This window comes from Poeciliopsis prolifica, unplaced genomic scaffold (assembly GCF_027474105.1).
Source record: "Poeciliopsis prolifica strain line A6 unplaced genomic scaffold, Auburn_PproV2 SCAFFOLD008, whole genome shotgun sequence".
Taxonomy (NCBI): Eukaryota; Metazoa; Chordata; class Actinopteri; order Cyprinodontiformes; family Poeciliidae; genus Poeciliopsis; species Poeciliopsis prolifica.
Window position 1 is genome coordinate 5,713,196 of NW_026562383.1, and position 13,167 is coordinate 5,726,362.

General features: G+C 39.8%; 1 protein-coding gene across 3 annotated transcripts in view; it reads left to right on the top strand.

Annotated features, from left to right (window-relative positions):
* The window catches only part of slc6a9 (solute carrier family 6 member 9), a 69,673-nt gene that overhangs the window by 11,519 nt on the left and 44,987 nt on the right, over positions 1-13,167 (top strand). For all 3 annotated transcript variants that reach the window (XM_055033389.1, XM_055033388.1, XM_055033387.1), the window contains one exon: positions 932-1,244. In XM_055033389.1, the coding sequence (XP_054889364.1) occupies positions 1,215-1,244 (30 nt within the window). In that variant the 5' untranslated portion in view covers positions 932-1,214. The remainder of the gene's footprint in view (positions 1-931; positions 1,245-13,167) is intronic.

The following is a 13,167-nucleotide window of genomic DNA, read 5'->3' on the forward strand; positions in this document are numbered from 1 at the left end:
AAGGCTTCAGAGTTTTATATTGCGTTTGGAAGAATTTGTATTTAATTTTAAATAATCCCGTCCAGTTTTTAGAACTTTAGAGCTTGCTCTTGATTAAAGGCACTCCGCATTGAATTTACTGAAGATGAAATCCTAATGCTCAGTTCAGTTTTGTTCAACAGAAGCAAAAACTGAAGGGAGGAAAATAAGTTTATAAAGACTTTTTGATGTCTGGTGTTCCCTTTGAGAAAACAGAAACCAAAAGAATGTAAGTTATGATATTTAATCTTTAGTTGCAAAAAAAAAAATAAAAAACTTAGAGAAGATATTTTCCAATCTAAAAAAAAAACAAATAAAAGTGACAATGTCTTTTTTTCTGCTTAGTTTAACCAAATAGTTAGCCTTTCACTTAATTTTTTTTATTTGTTTTTTTTTTTTCACTAAAACCTCATGAAAAGAAATTTCGGACAGGCTGGGACTATAAAAAAATGTTGTGTTGGAACATAAATATTTTCCGCCACCTGCCCTCAAATCCGGGCTCAGAGCCGTTTTCCCACTTTGGCCGTCTTACAGCCGTCTGAACGTTTCCCTAACAGTTAATCTCTGAACACAAAAGGCCACTTTGTGGTGCCAGCTGCTTTGCTACAGTATGCAAATATCTCACGACATGCTTTCGAAATTCTTTGCATCCGCTGTCATTGATTTATGTATTTTTAGTTAAAATTCTTTTTAAGACGTTTTAAGACAAGAAAAGAACAAACCAACAAATATTGGTGCCACGTTATATTTGTTTTACAAATCCCGGTTAAAGATGGATCTGAATATTCACAAAAGGGGAGGGAACGTTACTAAAAAGTGTCTCTTTCTCACCTCCACACCCCCAACCCCACGTCTCCCACCCCTCTTCTCCCTCCTCCTGCCCCTCTCTGCCTGTCACGTGTTCTTTTCACAGCTTAGAAAAGTTTCTGGATTAAGGCAGAATTGACACAAAGCGGCAACGCCACTCCAAGCAACACTTGCGAGCGGCACAGAAGTGGTGGGGGGAAACCGAGACGGAGAGAGAGAGAGACAGAGAGAGAAAGCGAGCCCGACACGACGGGGTGAAGGCAACAACCCGGGGGCCCCTCAGAAGACGCCGAGAGCTCTGATAGCCAGAAGGCGGACGAGTCCATTCCAGGCAGTGAGTGAGAAAGCAGCAGAGAGGCAGAGGATCTTTGCCGACGAGGTCGCGAAGGATGGAAGAGAAGCCGCTCTCTGGGATCCTGGTGAGTTCTCCTCTTGCGCGGCGACACTCAGAACTTTGGAAGCACAAAAGGCACAGGGATGCGGGGCCGCGTCTCGGCGGCGTCACGCTGCCGAGATGTGGCTGCTGGACCACCAGTGGAGTTGCTCTCCGCTTCCCTTTTCTCTGTTTAGTTGTGATATTTGGGTACTTTTGACACATATTCAAAACTTTTCATCCACTCATTAGACCTTTAGAGACTTTCTGAAATCATTCTGCTGCTTTTATTTTTTTTTCCCCACCAGAGGACTGGTGGGAAATTAGTAATTTCTTGTTCATCCTGAGGTGTTTTAAAAGTCAAAAGAGCTTGTTTCAATTCAAAGAAGAAAAGTTTTCCTAGGTTGTTGTTCTTGTTCCCTTCATATCTGATATTTCTTTTTTTTTGAGCAAGAGAGAGAGAGATGGCGAGACGCTGATAACACATTGGGCCACGAGGTATATGTGTCGGTATTGGGCCTGCTCTGAAGCAGAGCGTCAGTAATGTGGCGTCATTGACAGTCAGGTCACTTCTCCCTCCACCTCTCCCTTCGGTCCAAGTCCTCCAGTCCGTCTTAAGACGGCAATAAACACAAACCCAGACTTCCAGCTCTCCTCTCTGACGTTCTCTCTTGTTTGAGCCGTTGCCTTTCTCCCCCGGTGACACTTTTCCAACCGACTCTGTTGCGTCCTTTTAAGATGTTCGTCCGTTCCAACCTATCGGTCTTGCCCGCTCTCTCCCATCCTGCTCCGTGACTTTTTTTTTTTTTACAACTTTTTTGTATGTGTTGTTGCAGTTTCAATTTTAGCCCCAGAAAAGCCAGTCAGTGCTTTGACTTGTGAGCCACAGCAGGAAAAGCGCTGGCATTCATTCACAATGGAAATATGAAGAGGTTTTTATACATGCGTTTGAATTAAAAGTGCTGGCGGTCCTCAGGGATCACTTTTAGGAGTAGTGAGATGAAGCAATTATTCGCTACGATTGACAATTTTAAGAAATGCTCACATGGATGCTTCGTATTCCACGGCATATGGAGTGTGGAATAATCATAATTTAGTTTGGAAGATTTTGCTTTCGATTTGACTTGTTTCATCAGCTATAAAGTTTATTAACTTTGCAAAATTGATCCACCAATCAGACAGCCTTGACTTTGACCATCCGATAACAGGCCAAGTTCATTTCTCTTTAAGAAATATAACAAAAGAAGACATAAATGTGGTATGCAAAATAACTTTTTAAGCCTTTCTGCTGCCAGCATTTATTCATTTCTGATCTTGGGCAGCAGGAGGGAGAGAATAGTTGCTGTTAAAGTTTTTCTATATTTTGTAAAAGAAAACATGATTAGCATGCTAACTGCCTTACTTTAATTGTTAGAATTTAAAAAACCTGCCTACTTTTCCAAGTCCTGTTTGTTTTATGACCAGGAGAGGTCAGAAGCTCCAGAAGACCAAAACCTTTCTGCTGACTGCTGAATGTCTTGCTTCTTCTTGCTCTTTGGCACATGATGTCAGTAATTCACAGAAAATATAACATTCTTTTAAACATCTCCTCACACCGCTATGGTTCAATTTTAAGCATCGCATTGAGACAGAAAATAGAGAAAAGTGAGTCTCCTTCACTCTGCAGCACAGAAGACGGTTACTGTCAGAGCAACATGGCAAAACTGAGACGGGTTCATTCAGTTATTGGTTGGTTGCAAACATCAGATGTTAGATGTGCCGTTGTATATCTTAGACAGTATTTAAAAACAAATTTGTATTTGTGTTTCAAGAGAAATTGTGGTAAGATGTGCAAGCTGTTGCCTCGTTGCGGCAGTGGTAAGTACACTGCCAAGAAATCTAAATCTTACCAAGTGTTGTTTTTGTCAAGCCTCTAGTGTAAATATCTCAGAAAACTTTGAACATGGCAAAATAACCTTGCAAGTAATTTATCAGCAAGAAATAAGAGTTTGTTTCAAATCAATAATTACTGATGACTGATGAGGAAGTTCAAGTTCCATCGGCATTTTTTTCCACTTATAACAAGACATTTTTTCCCATGTAATAAGTAAAATAATTTGCCAATGGAAGTAGTACTTTTTCATCAATATTAAGGGTTTATTTATTTTAAGAAAGTTGCTATTTCTTACTGAAAAGTTATTTGAAAGTGAGTTTGTCTTATTTAACGTTTTTAAGATATTTTCACAAGAAACTTGTCAAAAAGTATTTTTTTGACAAGATTTAGGATTTTTGCAGTGTAGCAGATTACTACAAAATCCTAAGCAAATAAGAGTATATACATTCAATGCATGTATATTTGTATGTTTTTGTATATTTTTGTGATGCCAAATTAACCAGAAATTCGGCACAGTACATCCTGGTCTACTGTCACCCAGTTCAAAAGGTAAAACCACAGTCGGATGCCATCCACACTCGATCGCAGTCCCTTCTCTAAACAACACTTGACTTCTCTGCACAAATTAAAGTGCAGACTTTTGAACTCGAAAACCAAAAGTTCTAAGTAAGTATGTTGAAAGTCAGGCTTTGTTAGTCTGCTTAACACCCACTTACCACTTTTCAAGCACTCTTAGATATCAGCTGACGACAAACTCTCAGCCTTGAGTTTTAACTGCAGCTTTAGAGAGAAGGCAATCTGATCTTTTCTTTCTTTATTTCTTGGATTGTCTGACTTGGAGTGTCATACACAAAGCTTTCTCTAATTTCTCCGTGCCGACGGTCAAGACTGCTGTTCCCCAGAAAGGATTGCACAGTGATGTTTGCCCACTGGTGTCAGCTGCAACTTCAAGTCATCAGCAACCAATCAAAGAAAGAAAGTGTGTGTGTGGTGCTCCCATTGCCTCTTTGTTTCCTCTTCCTCTGAGTGCGCCCACTCTAACTCCACCCTCTCCTTAACTTCTTTTGTCGGCCGTATCCTCCTCTCGCATTGTCTGACATCCACAAGGACAATTTGTAATTGTGATTTATTTGTCTAACCTTTTAGATGTAAACTACTCACCCAAACTGCCGTTTGAAGAGGGTAACATTGCCTTTTTCTAAAAAAGTTCCTGCTCTTTTCGTCAAGTTAGATTTATCTATACTAGCCCAGATGGTTGGTGGATGGAGCGGGCACCGTAAATCTCGGCACACACTAGACGGTAGCTTCCTGCTACCATTTGGCTCGGTCCGTAGCCTTCTGCCAGGACTCTCTCTCTCTCTTTCTGTCCAAACTTAAATCTCCTGCCACCGCTCACAGCTCTCAAAAAGAACCCCATGTCCCTCAATCTCCCCGTTTGTCTTTGACTGCCCTGGAAGTGGCGACTTCCACCGAGCGGATGAGCAGATGGTGCCCTGGCATTAGGCTTTTCACCGGATGAACAGAGAACTGTCTCTTTGTTTTCACTCCTTGATGACTTCTTTTTGCACTCGCAGTCTTTAAAGTGTCCGCGTTTCGAGATGTATGTCACGGGATGTGAGGGTAGGAGGAGGAGAAGGAGGAGTTGGGACTGCGGCGTTGCTGATTTGTTGCATTTACATGTCAGGCGGTGTGGACCACTGCTGCAGCTCCATCAACCTCCGAGGCCAAACGGGCGGAGGAGGTCACCCAAGTCTGGATGACGATCAAAGAACATGAGGAAATGGGGGGGCAAGTTGAAGTCGGGTTGAAAATCACGTTTCAACCTCTTTCGTCGCCTTGTAACAGCGATTGTTCCTGCACGTTTTGTTCCAATGAAAGTGCAGGAAGTCTCTTGTTCTGAATTGCGGTTTGACTTCTGCTTTCACTGATGCACTGCGTTTTTGCCATCACACCCAGATGTGCAATGGTGCATTTCCTCAAGTGTGGCTTTTTCATTCGCCTCTATGCAAGTGGGGTTTGTCTTTTCCTTTAAGCTGACTGGTAGCTGTCAGCGTGCTGCCTGGCTGAACTCGCGTCAGAGAGATTTTAGAATCACAAGCTCCTCATGTACCGTTTAGTCATCTCTCAGTTTTCCTTGAGAATTAGTCTCTGTTATTTAGCAGAGCAATAGCAACGAAAAAATGTTTTATTGTTTTTGTTCTGTCAATGACAAAATGTCAATGACAGAACTATAGAGAAAGGAATATATGAAATCTTGGGTTTTTTGCTATGGCAAAAAAAGAGACAGGAAGAAAGAGGAACTAATAATGTCCTGAAAGAGAAAACACTTTTGAGTCATTAGATGTTTGTGGAGTACAGAAATGTCCAATTTTACATCAAGTTCAAGATTTGCATGTTTTGTCACATCATAACTACAAATGTCAATGTATTATTTTGTGATTTTAGGTGATAAGCCAGCACAAAACACTACATTATCACAAAGTAGAATACAAAGTCTCCAAAGATCTGTTATTTATGGATAGGCCTGTTACAATAACAAATTTTGCTGGATGATAAATTGTCCCAGGAATTATTGTGATTATTGATAATTTTGAGATAATTTTCAAGAAATAATAATGCAAGAACACATTCAATAAACTTTGCATTTTGATGAACATTTACCACTGGAACTGGAAGGTCATATTGTTGATATACTCAAATTATTTTTGATGTTGTGTGTCTGCAGGCGTGCGCATGAGTGTGTGTGCTCCATTTCCCAGGGGTTGTGGGACTTATGTGTGCTGTAAACTGTGAACTAGAAACTAAACAAAAATAAAAAGTGGATCCGACAGCCAACACCTCCTTTGGGTCAGGACCCAAACACACACACATGCAGGACACACATTAGAGTCTAATGCAAACTCAAACTCTACAAAAGAAATATATTTATATATATATATATATATATATATATATATATATATATATATATATATATATATATATATATATATATATATATATATATATATATATACAAGTTTTAAATATTAATTATTCAGTGGCTTGTGTTGAGTCAGAAACGCCTGACTTTGTTAGCAGTCACGCTGTATGTGCTTTCCTCCTCAGCGTGCTCTGCACCACGTGCTCCACGCCGACCAACAGGTGAAAAACAGACATTTCATCTCTCTCGCCATCGCTCCCTTTCTCTTTTTTTTATTTTTTATTTTCCGCAGTTATGTAAGAAACATATTGAGTTGCCAGTCAGTCGTTTAGCTAACAGCAGTGCTCAGCAGCCCTGTTGACTGCCTCTGAGGCAGAAAGCACCGACAAGCAGATGTAAATCGGGAGCTCGAGAAAGACGGAGCTTAGAGGGCAGGTGGAGGAGGATGACTTGGTCAGATATGATTTGGTCTCTTATTTCACTCCACCTCCAGACTGCAACAAAAAAATTGCAGCCTGCTGAAGAAGATGAAAAAAAGAAAGAAAAAAAAAGATTTCGTTCAACTGCACACAGTCAGTTGAACAGCCGCAACTGTGGCGAGCGTACAATTAAAACACAAGCGCCACAAGTGCCAAACACGTCCTCTGCTGGGCCATGTTGAAAAGGTAACTCTCACCACTCACTGACTTCCAATGTATGCTCACACACACACACACACACGCACACACACCCACACACACACACGTATATACGCACACATGCTTCGCAAGAGGGAAATGGGGGCCTTTATTGTGTTTGGGACCTCCAGGTTTCATTAAGAGGGCCCACTCAGCCTGAAAATTCTGTTTTCTGATCTTTCTTTCTTTTCCACTTTTATGAGAGTTTTAATGGGCCATCCTTCGCCGTTCAGACCCAACAAAGGAATAAGACAAGCAAGTAAAACAGAGGAGACTTCTCCCCCTTAATTCCTCTCTCCTCCTCAGAAGTCAGAGAAATTATGGACGGCGTCCGGACACGTGAAACTTCCTTTTTAGGGGAGGGAATTATTGTTTTCAGAGGTTTCCAGTTGCACTCTTTTCAAAAGCCTTTTCAGAGGTAATTTTAGGTGATTTGTTGCATTTGAACTGAACCTGCTCTCTGGCCATGCAGCCTTTGAATGGCAGCTGCGAGCTCCTTCGGTCGAGAGCAGTCGTTTTCTCATCTTTGAACAGTTGTCCCGCCTGTTTGTCTGCGTGTCCTGCGTGTTATTTATCACATTTCTTCATCTAAAGCCAACTTCAAATCAAGAAACTCGAAATGGGCCGATCAGATTAGAATGCAGGCAGTTTCTTCTTCACCAATTTTGGGAAGTTAGTTGGGTTACTTCGAAGAACTACTGGTAACAAAATACGTTTCTCTACTTTCTAGATTGGTCAGAAATTCAACAGTTTTCTTTCGTGTTCACAAAAATCAGATGTCAGGTTCGGGTAAGTCGAACTTAAAACCATCTGATTTCATTCACCAGCTGATTTTTCTCTGCATTTCCTTTGCAGCTTGTGTAGTATTAAGCTTCTTTTGGCCTTTGCTGAACGACGGAAGATTCTGTTGATTCTGTTCAAACGTGACGGATTCAGGTGAAGTGCATTTGGAGACAAAAACAATAAGCGAACAGTAGGAAAATGTTACTAAATATTACTAAAATAAAATAAACCCCTCCAGATTACAGGACAGATGTTTCTCTACAGAGGTGTTTTTGTATGGCTCAGGAGTTAGAAGTGTTTCCAGTAACCAGGGGTTTGCCGCCTTAAACTCCCACCATGTTTGTCTCAATCGTTTTACCTGCTGCTGATTGAATGCTTCGAAGTCCTCTGAAAAGTAGTGTCATTCCTAAACTGCTGGTCACCGATCAGAGTCTACTAAAAAATAAAACATGTACATTTAGACAGAAATAGGCTTGCTTCAATTTTTATTTAAAAAAAGGGGCCATGTTGATTCCATTGAAACGTGATGGAGCAGATCATCTTCCTCGTTTCTGAAAAACTAGCGTTCAGATTTTCAGTTATAGTCAACTACACCAGATGATATAAAAGCTTTCATAAAAGCTTGAAAAATTGTTTCCTCTATCTCACCCGCTATGTAATTTTTGAGATTCTATTGTTCGGCGTGAACAGATTTTCACTCACTGGCTTTAATATCTCTGCATATAATGAAGAGCGGATTAGCTTCTGATCACGAAGCAGCAGCAGCACCTTGGACAGTGCTTTGTCTGCTTCAGGCACATTTTCTCTTTTTTCTCCACTCTTTTTTCTTCTTCCTTTAACTTTTGTCACACTTTCAGCGCGACTGTGACTTTTGCCACGTGAGGCCAACTTTGCTCACGTGTTCCCCACTTTTTCATCCCCAGCAAATGGTCCCATATGTTTGTAAAATAAATAAATAAATAAATAAAATAAAAATAAAAAACGTGTGTGCCGTGTGCTTTTCCAGCCCGATTTGTTCCCATGCCTTCTCTCCGATGAGCCCCGCTCTCCCCGGGGGTCCGAGCCGAAGCCTCACGCTATTTATACAGACTGAACAGCTGGGGCCCTCCCAGCCAAAACAGTGAGGGAGGGGGGTGGGGGTCGAAGGGGTTGGTGGAGAAACTAACATGGAGAACTTCGGGTTTAACCAAGCGTTGGAAATGTCTCCCTGTTCTCTCTCTCTTTTTTTGCTTCTGTCATTTGTTTTTCTCTCCCCTGGAGAGGCCAGGTCGTGTTCAGTTCAAGTCTGCTTGACCCACGGACAAACATCACTCTGTGTCTGAGTCTTCATTGTCCCACTTTCCATTCATCTTCAATGCGTCTTTCTTCACACTCCTGTTTGTAAGTCAGATCGTTGAACGCCACAAAACGTCTGTTTTCCTCTCCTGTGTGACTTTCTTTGGTGCTCATCTTGTCCAGAAGTCCGGTGCAGTTTTGCCGACACGAGGCTCTGTGATTTCTGTGCTTCCTCGCATGAAAAGCTCAGGAAGAATAGTGTGCACTCTGCCCATGCTTCCTTCACTTCGAAACCTCTCTCCCACAGTCTGGCGTCCCGTCGCAGGCATGCTGAGCTAATGAGAGGTGAAGAGAAATTAACCAAATTGCTGTAAGAGACAGATACATAAATTGCATTGGATGTAATGAGTGCAGATACATTCACTGGCTCTCTTCGAAGTTGGCTAATTGAAACAAATGAAGTCACACTCCGATTTGTTTTTCATTATTCGTGTTCAGATAAAACCAAAAGAAATTACCATCCATTTTTTCCACCGCTGACAAACGACAGCTTTATAAAGATCTACGTGTGTTTGCAATGATGTGCAGTGTTTGATGTCCGCTGAACGTATCTTCATCTGTAACGGTCTAAAAGCTCCGGTTTGGTCTCCTTACACCACACAGCTTCCTTCTGCCTGACCATGGTGTTTCCCACATGCTTTTTGACAAATTCTACTCAAACCTTGATATGAAGTTTCTTCACAAGTGGATTTGTCATAGGCGCTGTTGACCGGTGAAGAATCCAGTCAACAGGTGTCGTATGCGGAGTCTCTCCCATCTCAGCCGATGAAGTTTGTAACTCCTTTGGCGGAGTCATAGGTTTTCTATCGCCATATGTAATTTAATTTCTTGATTTAGTGAACTCCTGGAGGATCTTCAGATCCTTAGAGTTTTTTTAGATGGTGCACAAATACAGCTGAAATCCATTCACACTCTTACTGTAGAAGAACTTGTTAAACTGTGAGGCTAAACATTTAGGAATGGATGATATTGGATTTTGGGCAATGTCTGATATGCTATTGTCACTGGTTTGTCATATGAAAACAACGGCTTTTACATCGATGGATTATGTTGACGGAATGACCGATGTCCCTAATACTGGCTGATAATATTGTGCATTCCTATAAAAACATTACCATGTTTGCTTTCTGTTTTTAAGGAAAATTAAATTTTGGTTCAATTTTGGTTGCAGTTTTCTGTGTTAGATTTTTAGCGAAACTTAACACAGAAAGTTGACTTTCTGTTCAAACTTTGTGCCTTGGTTTGAACGTCGCAAATTTTAGTGACTCATGGATCAGCTGCACTCTGCACATCTTCCGAGGAACATTGAGGGATATCTGACCAAGGCAGAACAAGTTGGATGACTTTCACAAGAGACAGCCTCTCGTCCCTCATCGATGCCATTGCCAAGGATAAAATAAAAAAACATTTTTAAAAAATCACTTGAACTCTTAAGAAAAACCCAGATTTGTTTGTCATTTCTCAAATCCATGATACAGTTTTGTGATCAAAATGTAAACTTAAATAGGCGGACTTCTTTTTTGTTTTTCCAGTAGAGTAAGACATAGCAAATCACACAATTAAAGAAATCACAGTAAATCAGACACAAATATTGGGAGTTTAGCATAGTCTAGCATGCCAAATATCCAACACTGCGATAGAAAACCTGCTTCAGCTGTAAAGCCATAAACATTCACGCTTAAGTGGTGAATTGTAGACGTAGAGTTTTTCTTTCCCACTGAGCAGTGAGATAAAAAAATGCTTAGACTGACAGTTGTACAAACACAAGCAGCAACCTCCAGTTATAGCAAGAAACCCAAGTCACAATTTGAATATTTGCAATTTATCACTCTACGTTGTTAATACTTTTTGCCCTTTAAAATCACAAAGCTACTTTTCAGCAAACATGCAGAATGGCTTTAGAGAGATACTGTGTATCTGTGTCAATTATGCAGTGATATTTGAAACTGTTTGTTAATCCAGATAGGAATACTTTGAAAGTTAGCCAAAAACCACAAAAGTGGAGATGAAAGAGACAGAAAGAAAAGGAAAAACTGGAAGCGAGACGTTTTTCTCCCTGCCTGTCCAAGTGGTTCATGTTTGCCTTACCCTTTCCTCTGGCACTGAAATGTTAATCTGATATGAAATATGCAATATAAGTCATTGGCTTACAAGTTATTCAAATCTCGACAGTAACTTGAGCAAAACAAAAAGCAGTAAAAATTATAGTTATTATTTGTGGAGTTTAGTCATCTCTTTTGTGAAACAAAACATAATCTATAACAAATTAAGTGGGTGCAAACAGATGAGGGAATGACGCCCAAGGCATTTGCTTCTTGTTTCAGATACGTATAATATCAATTATGATACAGAACACATGTTCAATAACTTTTTTTCTTCAGCATTATTAAGAAAAGTAAATAAAATCAAATGCAAATTCTGGTTACTTTATCAAAACAAGCGACGTCTGTTTTTTTGGGGGAGTGGATCGAAATTAGACCTTTTGCTTTCTTTGACTGCTAGTAATTTGAAACAAAAAGTCCAGCGTGGAGTGTTTGTGTCAGCACTATTTTTTTTTCCATCTTTAAACAGCAAGAAAAAAAAATCCTTATTGTGCACATTATCATCCATGTCCCAGAAACTCTACAATTGTAACAAGAAGTAATAGGAGTAAGTGAAAAGGAAAAAATCACTTGTTAGCAACAGCATCTGTGCATTTTTAATTAGAGTTAAATGACCTAATGTAATTGAACATTGGCTAACTAAACACCTTTGCAGCCCCTTTGCTAGAAACCAGCTTTAGTCTCAATTATTTTAGTAATAGATTCTCATTAGTTGAGTACAAAGTGAATTTTTTGTGACTCCTCCAATATGGAACGGCACAATAAAAGAAGTGGATTATATAGTGCATGCATGTGTGTGCTGTACTTCAAACACTTTGAAATCAAAGTGCTTGAAGTCCATTTGACCTAATCTTGCCAATTGAACCTTAACAAAAACCAGTTTAAATGCGTTCTTCCTTGTAGAGGAAATTATGAACTGCTATGAAGAGTGATACAAATGTTTCTTTTTAACATACTTCTTTACTTCATTGTCACATTTAAATGGTTATATCATCAAATGCATTGAGATATCAAGCAAAGACAAAATGAATAAATAATTTAAAAATTCAAATGCTAACTTCATTTATCAAGGGAGAAAAACCCTTTCTAAGCCAGCCTGGTCATTATGAATGAACTGTTCATTTTCTCTGTCTAAAAACCCACCACTTATAGACACACATAAAATACGCCTAAAGATCTAAAAAAGTTAGTCATTTTAACTCAAGCCTGAGAAATTCGCGTTTCAGATGAGCAACAAAGTTATTGATATGTATCAGTCTGAAAACATATTCAAAGCCTTTTTAGGCCAGTTTGCCAGACGTAGTTCCAAATTTTTTTGCGAACACTAATTTGTTCATGTTTTATGAAGATGTCACTACTGCTCAGACCACCTCATTTTTTTTGTTTTTAAGAAATCATAGCTTTCTTAAACGTTACCAAAAGGAAATAGCAAAACCACAGCCGGTGCTGCTTCAAAAGCTAAATACACAGACAAACTAGTTTTTGTTCTGTACAAAGAGAAAGCAACACAACTAGTGACACTTTTGACGTTATTCCATTGAAAGCTAACCTACATTGAAGATCACCTTTAATGTGATTTTTAATTACATTAATTAATGTGATTAATTAACACATTAATCGGATTAAGGTGTTAATTATAGCTTTATTATAGATTATTTTAAATTACTTTATAATCTATAATAGAACAGAGATTATAGTTTTGTTATTCCGCTAGAATAAATATAAGAACAACACACACACACCCGATGCAGTAAATTTATTGCCTTAAGCAACCTGCGGGGATGAAATACAAGTCATGGCAAAAACACACAACTTCACCCTATCAAACAGTTTATGTTTTACAAACGTGTCAACATACGCAGTCGTCTGTCAAGAGCGTTTCCTTTCTTTGCCCTTCAGTGTTTCCCCTCAGCATTCTGAATGGGGTGGCTAAATGCTAATGAATCTTTTATTGCGTCCCCTGTGAGATTCTGTCGCGTTTAATTGATAGACAAATGAAAAGCATCCGGTTCGTGTTGCTTGTCTCGTGCTAAACATAACGGGAGGGCCTCCACTCAAGCGGCAGCAGCCATTGTCCACGGCTATCAAACACCCATTAGGCCAGGCGCCAGTTGCTTGTCAACTCTGGACGTCATTCACCGCCGCATTCACTCGCACAATTATTGCTACACGACTTATTGAGTGACAGCATCTCATACTGATTCTTTTCTCTCTTCTTTTTTTGGTCAATCTCTCAATCACCCCTCAATTAACGATGCAGTTTTGCCCTTCAGCCA